This window comes from Podarcis muralis, chromosome 9, assembly GCF_964188315.1.
Source record: "Podarcis muralis chromosome 9, rPodMur119.hap1.1, whole genome shotgun sequence".
Classification (NCBI taxonomy): Eukaryota; Metazoa; Chordata; class Lepidosauria; order Squamata; family Lacertidae; genus Podarcis; species Podarcis muralis.
In genome coordinates this window covers 26,865,065-26,890,742 of record NC_135663.1, presented here as the reverse complement: position 1 = coordinate 26,890,742, position 25,678 = coordinate 26,865,065, and the positions used below count along the sequence as shown (strand labels likewise).

General features: G+C 39.6%; 1 protein-coding gene across 4 annotated transcripts in view; it reads right to left on the bottom strand.

Moving 5' to 3' along the window:
• Positions 1–1,125: 1,125 nt before the first annotated feature.
• UGT8 (UDP glycosyltransferase 8) overlaps positions 1,126–25,678 on the bottom strand; it is a 39,405-nt gene continuing 14,852 nt past the window's right edge. For 3 of the 4 annotated variants that reach the window (XM_028744090.2, XM_028744089.2, XM_028744092.2), the window contains exons 2-6: positions 17,397–18,220; positions 5,752–5,894; positions 3,986–4,062; positions 2,906–3,125; positions 1,126–2,575 (exon numbers count right to left, since the gene is read on the bottom strand). In XM_028744090.2, the coding sequence (XP_028599923.1) occupies positions 2,212–2,575; positions 2,906–3,125; positions 3,986–4,062; positions 5,752–5,894; positions 17,397–18,218 (1,626 nt within the window). In that variant the 5' untranslated portion in view covers positions 18,219–18,220 and the 3' untranslated portion in view covers positions 1,126–2,211. Of the gene's footprint in view, positions 2,576–2,905; positions 3,126–3,985; positions 4,063–5,751; positions 5,895–17,396; positions 18,221–24,876; positions 25,475–25,678 lie in introns of those variants that run through there. The other variant, XM_028744091.2, reaches the window with a different exon arrangement.

Below are 25,678 nucleotides of genomic sequence, written 5' to 3'. Positions count from 1 at the left end.
TAACATGCTGATTCTTTTCTTGCTTTCTTTTTCACACAGTGAGCAACGTCCAAGAATTTCCGTATGATGAAAAACTGCACTGTACTAGGTAATTTAGAACGCGATGTTGCAGACTTAAGTGAGCCCGTTTTATTAAACTGACAGTGGACCAAAGCCATGAGGAAATTAGAGTATTTGTTCTTTTCAATTGTGTTATGTAACATGTGACTGAGTGTTTATACAGAACATACGCACGCAAGAATACAAAACCTAACAGATATTAGCCATGCACACAAAGGGTATAGCTGTTAAGTATACACATAAACAGACAAGTGTGTTTGAATAAAGATGTGCTTCCAACCATTTGTTTCTATATTAAATCCATGTTTATTGCTTAAGTTGTATCACAGTGGAGATTAAATTATTCTTAATCATCCGGTCAGTGCTTGTGTACCATCAATAAGAAAAACATTAAAACCAACTCATTCATACACTCTAGGTCCTGTCACTTTCCCAACACTCATTGCCTCTTTGTGTTCCTTTAAGTTGCCACATATTGATAGGATTGTAAAAAGATAAAGCTAACAGACTTATTGATAATATCATTTTTTCTTCAAGTATTTGGAAAGGCAGTACAACTGTCCTGTACTGAATATTAGAAGCACATTTGCAATGCTACTTTATTGCTACAAGATAGAGGCTCCTGATGGGATGATAATGGAATGCCATGTCACTGTGTATGAAGATGATTTTTAGCATTCTGTTTTGTTCAGAACTCTTCCCATGTTAGTGAACAACACTCAGTAGAGACTTCCCGCCCCCCGCTGTTAAGACATGGGATTTCAAACTGCAAATAAATACAGCGGACACTCACAACATGTGCAGTGCAAATTCCAAGTAAACAGAATGACATGGAAATTAATAAACTCATAGTTGCCAACACTGGTTCAATAGGACCGTCCTGATATTTGCTCAACGCCCTATGTTCCCATTCTCTGTTTAAAGCCAGAAAAGTCTGGTATCGGCTACAGTGATTGAAAGTGTTGTGCAGAAGGGCAGCTATGGGCGTGGGCAGAGACAAACATTCCAACTAGGTTCCCAAGGTTCAATGTCATGCATGATATCAAACCTCTACAAAGACAGCAGTAACTGACAAAAAGGATAGCCTCCAATTTATTCAGAGAATTGATGTTGGCAACTATGTAACATGGATTGTGTGGCCCAGACCAGCAGAAGGAACACAGACAGAACTATTGACAGTGAACCTCAGAACCACCATGGCTCTGGGGTGCGAGTGGGGAACTTAATTGCAATAATATAAAAGCAAAGACATTCAACTTTGTAACAAATCCCAAAGGTGGTTTGATTCTGCATTGCTCAAGGGACATGGCAAGACCTTTTCCAAAGAGCCTGGGGCAGATTTCCTTTCCCCTCTGCTTCATTTGTTTTTCTAAATCTATCTAATCTATCCACACAGCCCTTGTAATTATCAAAATAAAACAACACCCTTACAATGGCATAAATTAATGGATATGTGGAAAGTGAAGAAGGAAGGTAAAATATACATAAATATAAAATTACAGCTTACGGTACTCTTGTGCAATTTCCTTTTCTCTAAAGAAATGGAAGAGAAAGGAAGAGTTAAGAAGTATATCAAAATTAGTGTTTTGTTATCATATTCTTCAGCGCCGTTTAAGAATATGATTTATATGGCTGCATTATGATTCTGCAGTTTGTTCACTGCTATATACCAAACACCAGGAAAGATGACTTTAACATCATTGCCAGATAACATAGTGAAACTTCAAGGAATCAAAACAAAGTTCTCTCTGGAAAAATGTGAATGAATATATGAAAAAAAGGAAGAATAGTTGCCAAGTAAGAGTGAACCTTTCCTTATCTGGGACGCACACATGTAGATTCACAAATGGAGAAGTCATAAATATACTTATTGAATTACTTCAGAGAATTAAGGCTTCTAAAAAAACTTCAGTGCCAGAATAACCTTTTTGCATCAGTATTAAGAATAAAATACATTTTGCATTTTAGGTTGTGCTTCATTTTTCTAAAGATTTTCCTTAGTTCTGCAGAATTTAATCGCATAAGATTACATACTGTAGGGGAGCGTTAGAACTGTTTATTGTTTTGCTTTAAGTAGGTGTTAGACTAAGTTACAGCTATAAAATTCAGTTATAGAACTGATTCGCTGCTAATGTACATTGGGTAGTTGGCTCATTTCACCTTTTTTTCATGTTTAATGTGGCCATTTCTTCTATACTTGCCATTTGGTATCCCATTTTGGTAATGTCCATTAATGGTAGTATGTTCATCAGTGGACCAAAGATGTTTGCTTTGCTTGCGGATAAATTTTGCTATCCTGACCAAAACGTAGCAGAGTAAGGCAGTACCAAGCAGTACAATAAAGGCAATATCCAATAAGAAATACTGATATAAAGAGACTGTGAAAACAGCAGCACGTAGATGCTGTGCTCCATTATGACGAAGGATGTAATTAATCCAGTAGACTGTTCGATCAACAGGATGACCTGGTTGGTCTTTATGAATTTCAGACAGCTTCTGGGCCCTTTGTCTGTAGCTGTGAAGTGGAAAAACAGAACTAATTCAGCATATTGCATTTATGCAATTCCCCCAATTAATTGCTTCATCACCTCTGAATGTAATTTTCTGGAGGTGAATCTATGAAATCTATTTATTATATTGTTACATTTCTGTTTTGCCCTTCCTTCAGAGGAGCCCAGGGAACTATATAATATAAAATAAAATACATCTGATATTATACAACACAATCATAAATATCTATAAAATATCAACCATTAAAACTCAGTGGGCAGTTGCATATGGCTACTATAACTACTTTATAGACTTGTTTTTCCACGTTAGTGGAAGCTTAGCAAAGGAATCTTACCTGGGATCATTAATAACTTTCACTAGTGCTTTATATAATTCATCCTCAGTAATAGTCTTCCAGTTTAGTAATATTCCCATGCCTTTGGCCTGCACTCGGGTCATAGTGTCATAATGATCTCCGAAAAGAGGAATTCCCACCACAGGTACACCGTGATACATGGTTTCAAAAATGCTGTTCAGACCACCATGACTCAGGAAGGCCTTAATCTTAGAGTGACCTAAAGCGGCAAGAGGCAAGGGAAGAAAACGTTTCATGTTAGCTTTAACTTATCATAAAATACCGTATCTATGTACTTAATAAATAGGCATTTGCATAAACTTGGAATGGGAATAAGAGGACTTATTCCCCATCTCTCTTGGAAAAGTGCTTTTTCATTGCAGGTGAAGTGTTGTTGCCATGGCTGCAGAACACAGAAACAAGCTATTGCTTGCCAAGCCACTTTTCGAACTACATACGAGATCTAAATTCTGTCTTCATGCTTCAAAGTGTGGGCAATAAAAACATCAGTAGCTTCACTTTTCAAACAATGGTCAGAGCAGTTGCTAAGTAGGTGTATATACTGCCAAGAGAGGCAATCTCCCTTAAATGCTACATTATTAGCGATAATATAGCTGATGTACCACTAAGAACATTAGTATAACTTTGGCAGTGCAAAGAAAAGAGCCAGTGTGGTGTAGTGGTTAGTGTGTTGGACTAAGACCTGGGGGACCAGGGTTCAAATCCCCACTCAAGTCATGAAACCCACTGGGCGACTCTGGGGCAGTCACTACCTCACAAGGCTGTTATTGTTAGGATAAACTGGGGAGGCGGAGAAGCACGTATACCACCTTGATCTCCCTGGAGGAAAAGGTGGTATACTGACATAATAAATAATAAACAAATAAAACCATATTCACAACCAAAAGTGAATACAGAAAGTGGATATATCTTTCCGAAACACTATTTGAGTTATCAGAACCCGGGTTTTTAATAATAAATACCAAATCTAGAAATCCAATGTATTATACAAATAAGATACAATGGGATTTTAGTGTTTAAGAGCAGAGAGAACTAAACTTCACTTCCAATTCTACTTACCCAGTAAGTCATTCTGCGGTAACCATTCTATGAGTTTTGTATTGTTACCCAAGTTCCTAGGTTTCTTCCCTGAATACCTAACACAGAGAAAAGAAACCAGTTTCAAAATGCATTCTAAGGAATAGAACAATTTGCTAGCTCCTTTTCTACTGTGCAAGTGACTTGCAAATCAAAGGATTTAAAATCCAGTATGCAATTCATTAAAAATAGAAACACATAGCTTATGTGTTAGGACAAGAGTAGGCAATTTCTAGACCTCAGGCCAAAATAAACCTGCCAGGGCTACCCAAGAGGCTGTTTTGGCCAAGTGAAACACACCTGTCCTATACCTGGCATCATATATGTTGCAGCCTTCTCAGCATGTAAACACCTGTGCTCAGAGGTCTGGACTGCTTGCCGATGTACTTCAAGGGCTGAGTTCAAGGTGTTACCATTAGTATACAATGCCCTTAACAACTTGACACCAGTTTACCCATGAGGTCCCCTTTCCCCATATGTACCCAATCAGCTGCTTCAGTTGGAGGAACAGGCTTTTTATAGTTGCCACATAATACCTGCACCGCATCTGTAAGAAGTCAATCATTTATTGTGGAAGCACCAAAACTTTGGAACTTCCTGCCTACTGGTATTAGGCAGGTGCCTTCATGTATTCTTTTTGGTGACTGAAGATATTCTTATTTAGACAAACCTACGCAGATGTTTAGAAAGTTTGTATGAGTTTTAATTTGTTTTACTCTCTTCCATTGTGGTTTATAACTTTCTGTAATTTTGTAAATTTTCTAGTGATAATTTTACTGTTTTATCCTTTTAAATCTTAGGAAATAAATACATATTATGAAGTGTGTGGTGGCTAAAGTTGTGGCTGGACCAAAAGCTGGGAGTTGCAGGCACTGACAATCAGCTGGTTGATGGTGCCCACAAAGACCTTGTGGCTCTTTGGAAGCCCTGAAGATCCACTGACTGGTGGTTTGCAGATAGCTGTGCATGGCGCTTTGAAGCATCAGCTCATTGTCAGGGTTTCAAAGTGGCTCACTGCAAGCACCACAAACATCTGATTGGCAGGACTGGGGCAGGCCACTTGTTTAACATGGCCCATGGGAGGGTGGAGTTCTCTGCCCCTGGGTTAGGACAAGGGCAGAAAACCAGGTGCATCAAATGAGGTACACTGGTGATGGATTTTAAAAGTTTCACAAATAGGCTAAAAGCCAAATACATCAGATCAGTTTTCAATTCAAGAAAGCTCATGCAATGTAACTTACTGATGATAAATAAGACTGTTAAAATTGAAATTAAACAACTATGCAATATTTGCAATACATTTTTAGACACACACACCCTTGATTTGGACCTTAAGAGTTATTTTCTTAGCCTACACTTCTTTCCCACCTGTTGTGAACTGCAACTTAAAAGTTCTGTGGGCAGGTAGTACAGAAAGGTGGGTGAATGCACCTGGAATAAATAGTGCCACTCCTTTGTATTTTTTGCTGCCTGTGTTGCACTCTCCTAGACAAGACTTGGGCTGCATAAACACCATCCATTCAAAGCACATCCCCACCCCACACAAAAAAGCAGGCAGGTGCAATTTACCCTTCACAGAACCACAAATTCTATAACCATAAACAAACTACAATTCCCAGAATTCTTTGAATGAGAAATGTGCTTTCAAAATGCTTTAAATGCATGATGTTTATGTAGCCTGGACTTGGTCCTGGATATCCATAAATGTTTTAAACCTATTGACAAAGCTATTGTGCTATGATACATACCTCCAAATAACTCGTTGAGGAAGTCTTGCCAGAGCATGGGCCAATTTATGTGCTATATCTTCTGACAAGTATTTGACTCCTGCTCCAAATGAAACAAGGACAAAGCCTTTTTCATTAGCACCATCCACCCATGTTTGGAGATCCTGAGAAAATAAAGAGCTTGCTGTCATGGCTAGCAAACACCATGCCACAAAGGGAAATGCTCCCTTATCATCAAACAGTGTCAAAACAAATCCATACGATAAATACAGTTTTGTTGAAGATTCATTATTTCATTAATTTAAAACAACAACTGTGAGTACAATCCAGAAAGCACAAATGCAACAAGTGCAGAATTGAAACCCAGCCCATGGAATTACTAGATACTCAAAGGGAAATAGACTTCCATCACCCCCCTACAGGGCATCTCATATTTAGGGAGTCAAGGATGGGATAAAAGGAGGAAGTAATCAAGTAGCCTGAGCATGTCACTAGTTAAGTCCTTCCTCCTCATCCCTTAAGTCAGGAGGATCCTGCACAATCAAAACCATGAGCAAACTAGACTTTTTTTGAGGCTCTCCTATTGCTGCCCATGACTAAGGTGGGAATGGAACCACAAACTGGCATACACACCGGACACCTGAGCATCCTCCTGGGGCTGATCAGTTGCACCAAGGATTCACACACTGTCTTGATATGCAGGGTAATGTACAGATGGTGCCTAAAGAACTTAATTCAAAAGCCATATGTCTTAATCTATCTTTTAATAATCAAATGAGTCTTACAGTTCCAAAAGTCATTTCTAACATGCAAATACCACTATGACTTTCAGGAATGGATTCAACTGCTGAATCACAGTTTATTGTCTGTAACTGTAAAAATTTTTTTTTTAAAAAATGACCTGTTTCATAAGGAGAGTGTAAATTGAGCCAAGAATGTCTCAGCTGTGTTCAAATGATGACTCAATCGCCAAGCAATTCAGGATCAATCCCTTTTCCTCTCCACCTTTTCCCCAGCTGAAAGAGGAAGCAGCACTTTTTTACAGGGAAAGCAAGCAGGTTGGCAGTTTGCAAAGATTGGGGCCAAGAGACACATGCTTGGCCATAGGAGCCAACTCCTATGGGAGGGGTCTTCAGCCCCCCCCAAAAAATATTTGAGGGAGAAGCCCCACCCACCCAAGTTTATGGGCATTGCCATTCAAATGGTGTGCGTGCACCACACCATGGTGATCTATCATGTGGGGCAGGGCTTACGTGTGCCCCTCTAATATTTTATTCAAATTGGCACCCCTGTGCCTGGCTGAAGAAGTCTTGAGGGAGATGCAGTCATAGCAGGGACTGCTACTCTTGGCCATATGTATGATTGCAACCTCTAAGTCTTGCAGTGTTGGCCATCTTGTGGATTGATATGGCAGGACAGTGAAATACATGAGCTATGACCCAGAAGGCCTTAGCCGTTGTTAATTGGAAGCACTAGGCAAGCAACTCTTTCTTAGCTTTTCATCTACAGCCTGAACTTTGCAGGTAATACAAATTTACATAGATTGTTCCTGAAGACTTTTAAATTTCCAGCACTCTGAGCAGAAAGTTTTTTAAAATAGTACAAATATAATCCAGAATATTACAATCACTAGAATAATACAAGGCCCACACATTTTTACATGTAATTGGAAAACCCCAAGACGTGAACTTTGCCTCTCATATTCCAGCACAAAGTCAGCCAAATCACTCATGGGAGATCCGATGCAACAATACTGTACATACTTGAAACTGCCTTTGGGGTAATTCCAGTAGAGGAAGTGATTGATTATATGCTTGCAGAATGTAAACTTTATTTACTTTATTCAGTAGCAAAGATTAGCACATCACACAAGGAAAGACCTTTTGAGGTAAATGAGTAACCAAGAATAAAAGAATGCTAAAAGAACCCAAACATCTGAAAGTTACAGAATGTTTTTCACTTACTGACTGACACTTCATCTGAGACAGATTGGGGGTTTTTTGGTCCTAGAATTTTCACAAGCCCTTGGTGAAGTCAACATATTTTCTAATTTAAGGATAGGAATCTTTGAGGTTTCCATATTCCTACACCTCCTGCAACATCCCCATCTCCCTTGAATTGACTAGTGTCCTCATCTAACCCTTCCATATGCACCTTTTATTCTTTTCCTACCAACTCCAAATTGTATACACGCCCCCCCCCCCGGCAGCACTGCTATTCTTCCTCTTTGTCATATTATCAACCCCTTCTTGATTGTTTCCTGCAGTATTCAAAAACAGTCCCCACCCCCCTTTCCTCAATAAACTGCTGTTTGGCCTATCCTTCAATTACTAGAGCATGTTGCATTAACTTCTTCTTCAATCTACTTGGATCTGGACTGTCTCTAGTCTGGCTTCCACCCTCTGCAGGTCACTGAAATCACCCTCATTAAAATCACTTACACATCAGAATGCCTCTGTCTCATCCATCTTCAATTCACTGCTGCCTTCCATACACTTGATTTCCTTAGCCATGACTTTATCCTAAGCTGATTCCACTCCAACCTTATTCCTTCAGTATTTCCACAGAGGAAGTGCTTCCTCTCTCCACTGGAGAGCCATATGTTCATGGCCATTCTATCTTCACACGCTGTCTCTGTGACAATATCCAGTTTCACATCTCTCTACCTGATACTTTTACCCCTTCCTTCACTTCTGTATCCCCACCTGATATTTCTCCTTGGATGCTTCAATGTCTTAGCATAGCCAACTCTGAATTTCTGGTTTTTCCACCCAAGCCCTTCTCTCATTGTACTTTCTACTTATTAGTCGACAATGTCTCCTGTCACCCTGCGGTATAGGCACAAACCCTTTATCTGTCTCCTTTCTCCCCTATATTTTGCTGTGAAGTCACAATGCTTCTGTGTTTACAGCATGGCAAAAATTTGGCCCTTCCTCTCTATTCCCTTGGTGAAAACTCCAGTTGATATTACAGTCAGCTCTTGAACTAAATTCTACAATATTTGCTTTTATGATCTTTCGTTGGAGGCTTCTCAGTTCTCCCCAGCACTTTACAGACAAAACCATTCACCTCTTTCATGGATACTAGCCATGATGCCTGTTCTGCCCCTTTTCAAATCTCTATACTGGCTTCCTGCCCACTCCTGAATCCAGCACAAATTTCTTGTTCTTATGCTGAAAGTCCTCCACAGCCTTACATCCTCCTCTCTTCATTCTGATTTCCCTGTACATGCCTTCAAATGACATTTGCTTCTCCTGTTCCACCAACTTGCCATTCCTTAGCACTCCCCCCCCCCCCCGTGTCAAATTACAGGGCAGGAACTGCCCTCCTGCACTCTGCAAAGCACCTTACACAGCCGAAGCACTATATAAAAAACTCCAATTGTAAAATCACAGGTGAGGGCCATCTAAAATGTATTGGACTTATGTGAGTGAAGCGTTGTAACCAACGGGACATGTATGACAACAGCTAGAAGGCAGAACTGATTGGCACATGCTCATCTTTCTCTAACAGTACTACAAGGCTAGATATTCTGAATGCCTATAGCATGTACTCATGATGCAGGACAGCACCATGGAAAGCTTCAAGTGGGCAACTTGCTCCTGTGAAGACTGGAGGTGAACTGTGGCCTTACAAGTTCCTCCACCCAATCAATCCATCCCAAACCCCACCTCCCTCCAAGGGAAATTTTGTAGGCTGGTGGCTGGGCCCAGGGAAACCTAAGAAGTGACTGTTCCTAATGGGGACTCAATTTCATATACTGATAGAACTTCTCAGTCAAATCTTTGGCTGCAGGCCTTTGATCTTTATTTTAGTCTTCACTTCAGAATGCCCAGGGCAGTATGAAGGCAACTCTTATATTCCTTTTCATGCCTTATTATTATTAATATTAATTTATTGAGTTTATATAACACCCTATACCCAGAGGTCTCAGGGCGGTTCACAGAAAAGATCACAACATATAATCAGAATAAAAACAACAACCCAATAACATACACACACACACACCGAAAAGAGCCACATTTTGAAAGGGTATAGGATGTCAAACAGATCAACCAAAGGCCTAGTTATTGGCATTTTTACATCTATACTACCTACCTGACATTTTTGTTTCAACTGTGCCCATCAGAACTGGTCTCATAAATCTGAACTGGATTTGAAAAGGTACCACAAAGAAGGAAAAGAAGGGAAATGTGGATGTTGCCCTGGTCAAAAGTTCCATCAAAGTCATTTGAATTAAAATCCAGAATATTGTTCTAAGGTAAGAATCATATCAAACTATATTTTATCCCTATCAGCAATAGAACTGAGTTAAGTTGATTAGCGGATATGCCTCCTAACACTGATAACATTTCACTAACAAAACAGAAACATGTACCATTCTGCATACAGAGATCTTTCTTTAGAGCAGGTTCTAATCTGGAAATGAGTATTAGCTATATTTTAAACCTAAACTTCAGCTGCATTTCCAAAAAATCAGGTTCCATTTAGGGAACTGTTGTAAGGGCAAAACATTATGTCAAATCACATGAATTCATATTCTTATGGAAGGTCATACACTTTAGGAGAGGGTTTCAAGCGTCTGAATTAGCACTACTAAAGTGCTCCCTGCAGTTTTGCTTTAACCATTTTAGTATTTATATAAAAAATACAAGATATCAGACAGATATGGTATTGTATTTACAGTACTGTGTGATCTTTGTTCTCTTTGGTTTTTCTAGCTAGCTATTCTGCACAGCTGTGACTATAAGTGTGAGGTCCCAGCTGGCAGTAACCAGTGGTGCCTAATACTGAGCTTTGTTTCAGATAAACAAAGCACATAAATACAAACATAACTTGGTTTCAGTGTCTGCAGCTCTCTCCCTGTTCAGCTGTTGGAATCAAATATGCAGAAGCATCAGTGCCTATTTGCCCAAGACTTTTGTGAGCAATCATCAATTCACAAAAATATATATTGATGATGTTACTGTACAAGCCATGAATACATAATTTATAAAATAATTATTTAGAAAAAACCTGAAAGTTGAGCTACCTTATTAGTAGGTAAAATTAAGTTTATTGAAGTTTTGTTACAAATACTATATAAAAGGCTACATTTAAAAAGCTTTTACCCCATCATAAATGCTTTCTGGAAAATCAGTGGAGGATATTCTAAGAGAATGCATTTGCTTAAAAAAAATAATTTTTAGATGCAACGTTTCACATAAATCTATAAAAATAATTCTTAAATCAGTCTGAGAATATATACTAAGTCTATCCAATGTCTGCAACATTTGTATGAGCAATGGAGTTTCAAAGCATTTTCAAATGATGGTACATGTTGCTGCTACAACTTTTATCTTAGAAGAATGTGCTCTCAAAATTAGGGTCTAACAAATAGTCTACTTCTTCTTACATTACAAATCTTAGAAACATGTGCGCGTCCATTTCCAAATAGAAAACCCATGATCAGGAAAGCATATAAGAAACAGAAAATATAAAAATAAGAATCCTGGCACTGTCTGAAGTGACAACCTCACAGTTCTTAATACAGCACCAATAAGAAGCTAATTTTTCAAAGCAATCTAACTTTGGAAATCATTCAACTATTCTGCATTTTATTGTTTTGTCTTTTTGAAAACCGCTTTGAGGTGTGTTTTTTTACAATAAATTAATAAATCACCAGCCCCACAACCCTTTCCTTTTAAAGTCACTCTTGTCAGGAAGCAATGTCAGAGATAAACTAAAGGTAAAAAGGGGAATCAGATCACTTCTTCCATTCCCTCTGGCAAACTGCTCAAGTGATAGGATGGAAGGGCACAATGGCTTCAACAGCATGCTAGCAGTACCCCAGAAAAAATGGGGGGGGGGGGTCCTTACCTCTCTCCTTAATACAACATATCATTCATTAAGTTCCGGCTAATCATCACTGGTGCTCCTGTCTAGGCACCGCGTTAAATGTAATTTAAATAGAAGGATGGGAATGGGTTTGGGAAATCACTGGGTGAATAAACTAGGAATCTCTTAATCTGATAGAAAATAATTTTGCAGTTCATAAAGCTCACCTCCCTTTTAAGATGAGCCTCAGAGAGCTCGTAAAATCCTGTGTTAGGCGCCCAAGCCTGGAGAACTTTATCAGCACCTCTATGAAAAGCTTCCCCACATTTTGCTTTAATCCAAATATCTAGCCTCCTTCAGCCATAGTCCTAGCATCAATAAGGAGTATAACCAATTTTAAGAAACACCTCCTTGAACTAGGTCTGACACTGTCAAAAATGCAATCTAGACTTACCTTTTTGGGGGGGTGGGGAGGAGAAAGTACTTCTTTTTTAAAAGTGTTTATGAGTGACTTTCCACATTGCTAGTTATAGTTGACAGTGGAAGCAATACACGAAAACACAACACTGAGCTGAGATACAGAATTTATCTGAAAATGGCTGTTTCAATGTCTTCCAACTACTGATGTCCTCTATTCATATTTAGAACTCTCATGCAAATACTGTACCTGCCAGAAGCAACAGCAAGTGCCACTCCAATTCACAGTGCTATCAAAGGAGAAGTGAGCTAACCCCCCTCCTTCCTTGCTCCCTTCACTTGCCAAATGGCGAGAGTGCCCCATTTCTGGGTCAGCCTCTAACTGTAAGACCACCATTGCTGGAGAAAGCAAGGAGAGAGGTGTAGGACAGCGCAGCCTCCTCCCTGCTAACCTCTGCACAGTGTGTCCCAAATCTACTACAGTGATACCTCGGGTTACAGACGCTTCAGGTTGCAGACTCCGCTAACCCAGAAATATTACCTCGGGTTAAGAACTTTGCTTCAGGATGAGAACAGAAATTGTACGGTGGCAGCAGGAGGTCCCATTAGCTAAAGTGGTACTTCAGGTTAAGAACAGTTTCAGGTTAAGAATGGACCTCCAGAACAAATTAAGTTCTTAACCCGAGGGACCATTGTATAGCTGTTACAAGTACAAACTATCAGCGGAAAAAGAAACCTGTCTGCCTAAATTCTAAACACCAGCAGCTAGTGAAATTAGATCAAGGATTAATTCACAAACACCTGAAAACCAATTCACAATAGTTTGGGCAATATTTCCAAATTTCATATCATCACTTTAAACTTGCATGAATTGAGCCAAATACAGATCAGTGGCTCTTCATGCGGTAAAACTAATTCCAAAACTACTCAGAATTGTATTGTTCACTGGTAATAGAAATCCCTACTTGAATCCCCAACATTCATTTTTCTACATGCAAATAGCTTCTTATTTGGGGGAGCATTCTGTCGCATTCTCTACCTAAAACTGGCAGTTCTTAGCTCAAAAGAAGCATCACTACCAATATGAAATATGCATTTCATTCAAAGCAGTGATACAACAGTAAGAGCTCCTCCCCTTAGAAATGTAGGAGACTAGTTTAAAGTCAGGGAGGAATGAACTACAGGTTCTTAAATTATTGTTCATGATACAATAATAACAAAATTACATTTCATTACTCAACATTACAACTTATTCTCCCTGAGCTGCAATGGGGTAGGCAGAATGGCTGTAGATCAGTGGCAGAGCACACATGCTTTCCTTGCAAAAGATCTCAGGTTCAATCCACAGCATCTCCAAGTAGGAAAGGCCCCATTTGGAAAAGCCATTTCCAGTCAGGGTACACAGTACTGACTAAGAGAAAACTGAGGCTGGCTCAGTAAAAGACAGTTCTCATTATCCCTATAAACACTTTCCATCTATGAACCTCCATCTATGAAATTCTACCAGATAACCTAATCACTAGGATTTTTGAGAAAAAGAAAAACTATCTAACAAGAAACATTTCACATTTCTTAAGCACAGAGAAAGAAGGAATAAAGGAAATTATGACCGGTGTTTGCAAATGGGAAAAGCCAAAAGCCTAATATATACTGCATTTTTTTAAGGTTATGAAGAGCTGCTTCCTGCACCCGCACTATGTTATTTAATAATAATTAAAAATCCTTCCAGCAACACCTTAGAGACCAACTAAGTTTGTTACTGATAACAATAACAAACTTAGTTGGTCTCTAAGGTGCTGCTGGAAGGATTTTGTTTGTTTGTTTCGACTACGGCAGACCAACATGGCTACCTACCTGTAACTATGTTATTTAAGTATAATTCTGTAGAAGAAACTCAGAACAGGCATCTTCCAAACATTTTTACAAGTTTAATTGCAGTGATAAACAACATAAATAGGCATCTGAATAGATTTATTTGCATAAAACTCACACCTTTATTTATGCAAAAATGTTTGGCAAGGCAGTTTTTACCAAGCTGAAAGCATTGTGAAAGGTTGCAAAATAATCTAATCTTCTTTGCAAAGTGATAGTGCTCAATTAATCCACAGAACACCGCAAATTTTCACTTTGCCTCCTATCAAAACTCATTATTTGTGGTCACTATTGACACCTTCTCTAAAGTCCAAGTCCCTTGCATTTGCAGAGGTCTCAGGGAATGGAGAGATATTTGCCATTTTGCAGAACATACAAGTAGCGTGTCACTACTGCAACATCCTATAAATGCACAAACAGGGGGAGAGAGGAAGCACTTTCTCCTTTCTTACCACGTTTTCTTGAGAGGAAAGAAGTGGTACTTTCTGTTCCTTCCTGAAAACTTTTTCTGGGAGACAGCTGCTAGTACTGTCTTAAAATGACTCTTCTTTCATACAAGGAGAATGAAGAAGGAAACAAGAGAGAGTCTCTCAACGCCTGAGCTGGACTTCGTCCACAGGTGCATACATACTCATACGCACTACTGGCTTCAATGCTTCAATCCTCAGTTCATGACTTCCAGACTCTGAGAATGCGCGGAGATTTGTCAGTTTTCAATTTACATCATTTTCCCTCTTACAGGTCACCAATTCACATGAGTGAAGATGCACATTAAGTTACAGCACAAATGTATGTGTATGTGATTTCATTAGGCTTGCATTCATAACATGCAATTTTTAAAGGAAAAAACCCCACTGAAAATTGACTACTGTACTTAATTCAGAAGGCAAGACGAACAGAACAACCATCACGTACAGAACAAATTTGAGCAATTCTACATATTACTTAAACTGAACAAAAATAGCATTTTATGCATATGCATAAAGATTATTCAACTAAAATGTTTCATACCAAAATATCCTATTAAAAAATGAGTGAGTTGATGCTGAGAATAACGCTGAACACACTGATACTCTTTCTATGACTAAGTTCAATGAGGCTTACCCCCATGTACGTCGAGATAGGATTATAGTCATTTAGCTAAAATTTGGGTGGCTGCATTTTCCTTCATTCTTTATGCCTCTTTTCTACTTTTCCTAATCATAATTTTAACATTCTATTTTGGTGCCTGCTGGAAACATTCTTATTTAGACAAGCCTACCCAGATGCTTGGGACGCGGGTGGCGCTGTGGGTTAAACCTCAGCGCCTAGGACTTGCCGATCACATGGTCGGCGGTTCGAATCCCCGCGGCGGGGTGCGCTCCTGTTGCTCGGTCCCAGCGCCTGCCAACCTAGCAGTTCGAAAGCACCCCCGGGTGCAAGTAGATAAATAGGGACCGCTTACTAGCGGGAAGGTAAACGGCGTTTCCGTGTGCGGCTCTGGCTCGCCAGAGTAGCTTCATCACGCTGGCCATGTGACCCGGAAGTGTCTCCGGACAGCGCTGGCCCCCGGCCTCTTAAGTGAGATGGGCGCACAACCCTAGAGTCTGGCAAGACTGGTCCGTACGGGCAGGGGTACCTTTACCTTTTACCTTTACCCAGATGCTTAGAAAGTTAATATGAATTTGTTAGTAACAAATTTGTTAATTTGTTTTAGTCTAATCTGCTGTGGTTTTAACTTTCCGCATGTTTCAAATTATGGGTGTAAATTTTTTGGTGATAATTTTATTCTTTTATCTTTTTCATAACCAGCTTTGAGGTTTTTTCTACAATTAAGGAGGGTATAAATTTTATGAAATAAAAGATAAATAAATAATGAGAATTGTGAAAATTATCTACAAGAGTATTCCTATTTACTCTGGGTTCCACAGATTATACTAGCACTAAATGTTTAAATCAGGACTCTCAAGGGATAAAGTGTACAATGCATTACATAGTCACAAAACCCAAAACTCTCCCTAAAGAGCAGTATTACCATAGAACAAAATTTCCCCAAGATAAAATTGGAACAAAATACGCAGTGGGAAACCACCACTAACACCTGAAGAATCAGAGGGCAGAAGACCAGCAGCTCTCATTCAGATGGGATGGAGAAAGGAATAAAGTACACATGAGAAAGAGGACAGGCATATTGGTGGGTGGGGTTGGGGGCACAATGAAGAATCATTCAGAGTGGGGAGAGAAGAGGAGTGTGTACAATGAACAGGACAGGATAGCCCCTTGAAAATGTTTTTGCAAGCCTGAACTAACTCGAATTAGTTCTCAAACCCTTTTGGGAATTTAAGATGTTGAATTCTTTAGTTCAAAAACCTCAAGTCCATTTGGGAGCATGCAAACCCTTGTGTACAGCTAAAGTAACTGTGGACTGTGACATTCAAATCACTACTCTGTCATAGACACACTGTCTACCATATGTAGGCTATCCAAACCCTGCTGCTGCTGCTCTCTGTATGCTCCACAAAGCCTTGGGGAGCCATGCCCATCTTTCCCCATTACCCAGCCAATGAGCCATCAGCCGTGTGGCGGAGAAAATATCCCTGTTCCTTTGCTGCTAATCAGAACGGAAATAGGCATTTTGTGCACTCTGCCTGCCTGTGTGCATGCATTTCTATCTATGCAGTCCCCAATCCACCAGGCTCTGCCATCTGCAGCTTCAGAGACAAGATTGCATATTTCTGCTGTATACCTTGATGTTGGCTGGTTTCTCGCTTAGGAGATTAGGAACCATCACAAGTATGTTATCTACTACAATCACAGACAGATAAATTTGCTCCCTGTTTCTTGCCTAATAACCTCCAGACTAAAATTCATTATGACTAAATAGTTGAGGTGTTATCTGCCCTTGTTTATTGACATAATGCCTTACCACTTTCCACTCTGGGTGGCTTCAAACAAGGATTAAAATACATTAAAATTAAAATACATTTAAGTCTTCAGATGCTTTCTAAATGTCAGGTAGTTGTTTATCTCTTTGACATCTGGTGGGAGGGCGTTCCACAGGGCGGGCGCCACTACTAAAAAGGCCCTCTGCAATATTGACTTAAGCAACCACCACTTACCTCTTCCAAATAATTAAAATGGTTGCTTAGCTTTTTCTTAACTTAAAGTTGTTGGCTTTCATCTAGAATCGGTTTCACAGACCTGATTCTAGAAAGGCAATGCAATTACTTTCAAGCCAGTGAATTTAAATCATGCTCAGAATGTAAAAATGGAACACTGTGTGCCTGTAAATTTGTGTGTGTGCATGTGCTGTATGTGTGCTATTTGTATGTGCCCCCTATGCAATTCTTAAAAGGGTTGGCTAACCTTGAATGCAGCCCTCAGGCTGAAAAAGTCTAGCAATCTGTGCACTAGTCCTAGAAATAAGTGAGCATATGAAACCTTATTACAAAATACACCCGTCCTGTGATCTTGAGAAGCCACAGAAAAATAGTTTAAAAACAGAGTATAAAACAGTAGTTGTACAAAATCATCATACATAAAGGTAAAAAACAAAAACAAAAAAACTCTGCAAACCTTACTTCTGGTAGAGGATTGGCTGGTCTGGTAAGGATTCCTCCCACATACACAACATTTGGAAGGGTGGGTCTTGGAAACTCTAGTGCTACATCAGTACACAGCATCCACAGGCTAGAATCATGAACCAAGTCATACATGGACCTTGCTGGCTGTACATTGTACTTCTGCATTATCCTTTCGTATTTTGGCAGAACCAAAAAGTTGACTCCAAATCTTGAAACCAGGTATACAACAGTGTTCTTAAGCCTCTCTAGCAAGTTCATATGATCTGTGAGAAGTGAATTAAATTCTGGAACATATGCTAAAGGTGATGGAGCACCTACTTCTGCTGGATACCAAAGTCCAGTGGAAAAAACCGCGTATTTAATCCCTAAAAGATGAGCAATAACAAATCCACACATTTCATTAGGATCCACTAGCAGCAGGTCAAATTTTTCCTGTTTCAGGGCATGCAGGAGCTTCTTGTTGCCTACAATCATGTCACAATTCTTGGAATAGTGTTCCAGAATGTCAAACAGTTCCAGGGCTGTTAGTCTCCCAGAAAAGATACTCCTCATTTTGGATTGAAGAAACTCATCTGAGGTGCTGGTATTAAAGATTCCTGGGTAACGCTGCAGTCTATAGTGATTAGATGGAGGGATGTCTCTGCCCTCAGACAGAAGGAAAACTGTTTGGTGGCCTTGCTCGTGCAAGGCTGAGGCCAGGGTCTTGAAAATATACAGATGGCTTTCAAACATAATTGGCGGCACAATAACGATTTTGGCAGCCCTTGAGATTCCGACAGCACTCCAAAGAAGAATGAAAAATGGAATGTAAGACTTCATAGCTGAAATGACAAACAAAAAGAATTACTTCAACATATGTTATTCAGAACATAAAAAATAAACACTGCCCAGTAACAATGTGAAATATCTGATATTTTAAACTCCAACATCACATTGTTCATTATTATATCATGTAAACAATGTAGCCTGGACAAGAGATGGGGCAAAGTTCTGGCTACCCTATTGGGTTAGATGCATTTCCAGAGAGGACCCAAGACTTGATGCTTTTTGGTCCATTCCAGTATTACATCTCCCCACTGTGCCTGGAGCCCTTCAGACCACTAAATGGCCAGTGCTCAATGTAGCTGCTTGCTTGACATGAAATAAACCTCAACAGATGAAGTGAGCCCAAGTGCTGCCTAGGAGACATTCCAGGACTCCTCTTGTCTTTTCCAAGGCATGCCGGGTGCAGTCACTGAAGAACTTCTGATGCACTAGGCCTCCCATTGACTTCTCCACAGCCAAGAATTAGGAGATGGCCAATTTCACTGCCCTCTGAGCACACTGAAAAACTACATGCTGTGCTAGGCTCCTTTCATACAGCAAGAGTAAATTGTAGAATCCCTTCTGGATGCTTCCCTGTCCTCTGGAATTTTGGTGGAGCATTTGTTTCACTATCCATCATAACTTTTCTGGACTCTGCACCACAAAGTCACAAGATTTCACAAGTCATTTTATGGGGCACAAGTCACTCCAACATCAGTCATGTATGATTTCACAGGGCCTGCTCCATCTTATTTAACACTAAGTGCAACTTTCAAGAGATAAATAGATGGGAGAATCACAGAAAGTATTAATAGTTAATGTCAGTCAATGCAATCAGCTTAAATACAACACATAGGTATCAAGTCTGAAAACTGCCCAGAACCATGAGTTTGCAGTCACCTGTATGGTACCAAAATACTACCCACCGCTGCTGCAGTTAAGAACCGTGTGAACTCATAGCACAACACAATAGAAGCTATTTCAACAAACCACAAGATAAAACTCATCTCTGAATAGGCAAATTGTAGAAAAATATTAAAATGAGAATTCAGTGCATTAATAAAATTATATACATAATATAGCACATTCCATTAACACATAATATGATCCTCAGTTAATAAAAACTGTATTAGCAACTACTGCCTCTATAAATAACATAATTTGCTCCAATTGGTGTCATAATTTTGTCTTTTAACCTAATTCAAATTATATAAAAAATAGTATAGTATTACAAACAAACCAGAATATGTATATTTTCTAGTTAAAACTGCCCCTGTGATCAATTAATCATACATTTCATTATGTAAAACACAAATTAAACTTTTCAACCCTCATTTTTTATTCCTAAAATTAACATAAGCACAAATCTGTAGAAAGCCCAGGGAGGAGGAGGAGGAGGAGGAGGAGGAGGAGGAGGAGGAGGAGAGGAAGAAGAAGAAGAAGAAGAAGAAGAAGAAGAAGAAGAAGAAGAAGAATTTACATGCCTCCCATATGACTGGGTTGCCCCAGCCACTCTGAGCCAGCTTCCAATAATTAGAAACATTAGTCAATTATGTTCCAATAATTAAAAATTCCAGTAATTAAAAACATAGTTATTTCCTTTACATGTAACGGAAAGGCGTTCCACTGGGAGGGCGCAACTTCCAAGAAAGCCCTCAATAGTAACAAACCCAACATTTTATGCAAGCACCCAATTGTTACATATTTCCCAGAAAGCCTCTATCATTTTAATTGGCCATAACGCCTTCTGTAATAGTGCTTCCTTTCATTCAGAAGAACTCCACTGGGTAGAAGATATTATGTGTGATTACAGTGTAAGTAAGCAGACACTCCCTTATTATCACATCAATTAAAATCAATAGGAAGAGTCATGCACTTCCCTTGAAACATATTAATTCATTAAATTTAGTGTAATGTACGTCACAGATCTCACACCATGGTCTGCAGACAGTGCTGGAACTAAAAGATGGGCAACCCTTTCAAGATTACCTATGTGTCCCTTCTGAACTGAAACATTCTCAAAGGAGCTATAGGAGCTACTGGCAGGTGCAAAGGTACCCACAGGCACCACACTGCCTATTCCTTTGCTGAGAGCGTGCTTGAAACTTACTTCCTTGCATGTTTATACTTATTATACAAATTCTGGGAGATTTTTTTGAAGTGTTAAAGCAGAACAAGCAACATTCTGAGTTTCTGGATGAGGCAGTGTGCATTTGCAGTTAAAGTGGAACTTGTAGTTTGATATGTGATAAAAGCAGAAGGGTGTAGGAATGAAAAATCACAGGAGACGAGAGAGGCAGGTGTAACATGAGGCGTCTGTCAGGGCGGGCCCTGGGAGCCGCCTTTATTGAATATTACAAACATTGCCACAGGTGGGCCTGTGGCTGGTTGGTTGATACACAAAGAAACTTGTTGCTGATTGGTTAACATAAGTACTAAGGCGGGAATTACATGTGAGAGGTGGGGATTACATGTGATCATTTATCATCGATGGATTAAAGGCTGGGAATCGAAGCTAGAACTAGACAGGCATGAAGCCTCCTAATTAAATTGTAACTAGAGATTAATATGGCACAAACAATTACTAATGATGGATCATAACATGAAACAATATAACAATCAAGTTCTGTAGAAGCAGATCATGTTGTTTTCCATGAGCTTAGGATGACTGAACAAGGAAAAGAATGTCCTGGTGTTTGGAACAGTTTTGTACAGTTTGTGCAGAAGCAGATTGTAAGCGAGACTTTCCAGAATGCAAGAAAAGAGGAGCAAGGCTTCCCCATAATGCAGCAGTTTTGTGCAGAAGGAGAACTAACAGTTATATGCAGAAAGAGGACTTCCCTTTAGAAGGGTAAGAGAGCAAGTGATATGGACAAACACCATAATGGTCAAGGAAATCTTTATCTCAGGGACAGTGGGAGCCAGTGCTGCTTGAAGAATGTGCAGAAGCAAAATGTATATGAGATCAAATGCTTACTTCACAACACAACATCAGGAAAAAAAAATCTTTGTCAAGTGTTGCATCCGAAAATATATATATAAATGCTTTGGAAAAGTATGAACTACTACTGCTTATCTTATTACATTTAAAAAAAAAAAAAACCAACTGCACAACTTTCAGTGAAGTATAATCCGCACTTCCAGGGTGCCAGAAAAGTTAAGCCACCTGGAGAAAATGACTTTGGGAAAATAATTCATGATTTTTTAATGATGAAGACTAAAAAAATAAGGCTTAAGACATAACTGATCTATTTATGAAATGCTTCCAGCTGTGCTCATCCACTAGAATAATAATTTTAAGAAAAACAGCAACAGGATAACACCTTTTTTTTAACCAAAAGGTTATAAAATAGCTTTGAAGGACTCTTTCTTAGGCTGGCTATTATGTTAAACAAAAACTGCAAAAACAGTGTATGTTTAGGGTACAGCAGAAAAGACCCAGTGGAGCCATACTGTAATGTTATTTCAAAAATGCAGAAAATGTACTCTCAGAATGAAAACAGAAGCTTTTCTTTCATGATTTGCATGGGATGAAGGAGATGTATTTCATGACCGCTATGTATTGGGATTGTGGTATGCATGTGGGAGGAGACCCATAGTGCAGGCTTGGTCCATAACCACTTATATTAGACAAGACACACCTAGAGCAAAACTTAGCTATTTATAGATACAAGCTCATACTCCTAGTACAAGATAGAATGCATAATGGCTGTGGAAACAAAAACAAAACTGTGTAAACACCATATAGTTAAACATTAACCATTCTAACAGCCTATCAAATAAACTAAGCTTCTGCTTTAGCTCTGCAGGGAAGGGCTCAACAGTTAAAACATAAGAAGCCAAATAAAAGAATAACAGAGATTTAGTTCAGCACGTTGCTTTGGCTGAGACCTTGCAGAGTTATAGAAACTGTCCCTACACTACAAAAAAATCTAGAAATCTCAATCTCGCTTTCCCACCAAGCAGGATTGCGGGGGGGGGGGGGGAGGGCAGAAGCTCTCAGTGGTGCCATTGTGACCTTTTACCCCCACCCCCACTATGCAGGCTATCCAGCAGGAAATTTTGGGGGGAGTTGCAGCAAGTGGGAAGGGTTTTCTAGGACTACATGCTGTGCAGGAACATAATTTATGTTGGGAAGGGAAGGATCGAGAGAAATAAAAATATGAGGTGGCCCTATCTGCCACTGTCTTTGGAATGTGATTTATTCCACTTATGATAATCATGATTTCATAGAAACAGCACAAAACTATTACAGTGGAGACAGGGCCAGCAGTCAAACCCAGAAAAACATTATTTACCTTCCAGCTTGTCCCTGGCCATCTATGGCCCCACTAACAGATTATTGGTTGGGGCCATAGATTATGGCCAGGAATGCAGCTCTCAAGAAAAAGTGACCCACCTGTTTTTAACTGTTGGTTTTTACATTGTAAAACACCCTGGAAACCATTTTAGGCTTAAGGGGTGTGGTATAAATACTTGTAATTCACCTTTTTTTTTAAAGCATTCAGAATTAAATCTATTTTTTAAAAAACAGAAATGGAAAATGAACTTGCCTGGTACTGGCAATCCTCTTCCCTGCTCCAAAAGAAAAAAAATAGCAGGGGAAGGAAAAGGCAGACCAGTTGGGTCAACATGTAACCTTCCACAATGGCTGTCCTATGGGCTAATCCACGCTTGCACAAGTTTCTCCTTTAAGTCTTACCATGAACTGTAAGACTTAAGAAAAGAGTTGGAAAAGGTTCAGTAAAGGGCAACCAAAATGATCAAAGGGATGAAACAACTCTACCATGAGGAAAGATTGCAGCATTGGGGTCTTTTTCGTTTAAAGCAGAAGTGAGTGAGAGGAAACATGATAAAGGTTTATAAAATTGTGCATGGAATGGATACAGTCATAGACAAGGCTATGATGGCTACTAGCCATGATGGCCATGTACTACTTCCAATGTCAGAGGCAGTATGCCCCTAAATACCAGTTTCTTGGAACTGCAGGCACGCAGAATGCTTTTCACTCATGTCCCACTTGGGGGCTTCCCACAGGCATCGGGTCAACCAAGATGTTGGGCTAGATAGGCCATTGGCCTAATCAAGCAGGTTTGTCTTACATTTTCAGTTATGACCTCGTTCAAACAGATGCAACAAGATTCATGCAAGCACAATGTCCAAGGACACCCACTTTATATTTTCAGTATAAACACTGCTTATGCTGTTAAACCTGTACATTCAAGCTGTACATTCAAACATAGTTAACTAATATAGGCAAGCTCTGTATACAAGCCAAAGATTTTATGGTATTGATGAAGTAGAGCTTAAAGCCTATACAGTAATGTAAGAGAAGAAAAGGTACACTTTTTAGAGCGTGTTTTACAATTGCACCACACTACAGGTATACACTTTGACCAAACTGCGGGAGGCAGTGGAAGACAGGAGTGCCTGGCGTGCTCTGGTCCATGGGGTCACGAAGAGTCGGACACGACTAAACGACTAAACAACAACAGGTATACACACGTTTCCAAAACACTCAAGCAACCTACCCCTTGCAATCACAGGCACAACTATGAGCCAAACTACTGCATGGCCTAAACACTGTGCAAAATCTACCTATTCCCTTCCTGCTGATAGAAATGGGTTGGCCCTGAGCTGTGCTCAGTTTTGAGTGGAATGTGGGTATTACACGATTGCAGCTCATGGCAGAGGCTCTGTGACTGGTCTGTGGTTTTTCCAGGCCACGGCTTCTAGGATTGCTAGAATTTGCAAGAGCTGACTAGCAGTTTGTTTGTGCTGATACTGGACACGGAATTATGTCAGCACAACACATAGGGTTTGTAGATTATGCCCCACATAATTCTAAAGCAGGCCAGCTTTCCAATGAGTACATCCTTAACAATACCATCTATAGGTCTTATTGATCCACCAGATAGTCATTACAGTCAGTAGTCCCAGAACTATGAAACTACTTTAAAAGCAAGCAGGGCAGACAGAACCAAGCCTACAACTAATGTGCCCATTGCCTCTTTTCACCGAGATAACAACAATTCCAGAATGAGATTTCAGCTGTCTGCAGGAAGAAGGTTCTACCCTCCTTGCCCATACACCCTTTTTGATTTTAAAATTCAACTCTTCTGTGGATGAGGAAAGTTCCACATGCTTATAAAAATGAAACAGTGGCTCTTGCATCTAATTCGCACCCCCCCCCTTCCCTAAATGAGAGGTTAAAGCAAATCAGCCCTGGAAAGCAAAATGGATAAACACAGCTTTACAACCCATTATTTCTAACATGCTAAAGCTCAATTCTCATACCGATCAGAAGCTGGTCATTTAAACATACTGCATTTTTTACTACCTCTCTCTATGGGGTACCTTTTACCTACAGTACCTTTAATAAGGTGAAGTGTTTGAAAACTCCTTTCTGAAACCAGAAAATACTAGAAACATCAAAAATAAACAGCAGTCCTTTACACACTTCTCTCTATATAAGCCCTACTGAAACCAGTGGGACTTACTTCCAAGTAAACTCAGATAGGTATGACCTGCATTTCTGCCAATCATTAAATATCTCTATTCTCAATAGAAGAATTGACCAAATTACAATATATAAGGACATTAATCTCTCTGATATTTCAGGCACAGGTGAAAAAGTCTGGGGAAATAGGGAAAACACAGTTAAACACGTTACCTCATATCTTTCTTTGTTCAGTTCACTTCGCTCCTTCCTGAGCAGTTTAAGTCTCTTCAGCAAGAAGAAAAAGTCATGGCTAAAGAGAGGCTCTTCAAACCAATTAGCAGCACTTTAGTGCCAGCAGCTCAGCAATCTTTACAGCCTCAGTCTCACTCATCATGTTACCAGGAGGTTTTAAATTACTTGTTACATCATAAGAGATAGCAAAGCAGGGCAGGACTCTTAGCACATTATCGTCTTAATTAATATGTCTTTAACCTCTTGAAATCGTCATTCTAATCCAAATTAGCAGTTAATTAGTTATAATAGTTTAGCGACTCTACTTCATTGTCAGACACTGACGACTGTGCTATGGAAACATCCCTGAAGCTGAGACAGTAAGGCATACAAAGTTATAGGTACCACCACCTCAGAGACAGTGCCACACACACCAGCAACTGTTTACTTTCTATCCTACTCTTTTTACTTTACTTTCTTTGCCTGCGAAGTAAAGATCTTGATAGTTCTCCAGAAAGACCCCCGTCTGACCCAACAGCCAGCTAAATTATCAAGTTCCCTCAATCAAGAGACCATCCCCTGTTTGTGATGGAATTTCAGTTAGAATGTGGTGGTTTGAAATCAAGAAAGCCATTTCTGAACAGTTCCAGCCAATAGGCTTCAGTTATGCAATTAGGTCAGAGAAAGAGGAAGGTGATTAGGCAAATGTGCCATTTATGATGCTGCAGGGCCTTTATGAACTCAGGCATCCACAGAACTCATCCTGATCATGTTTTGCCTCCAAGGTATATAAAATAGGCAC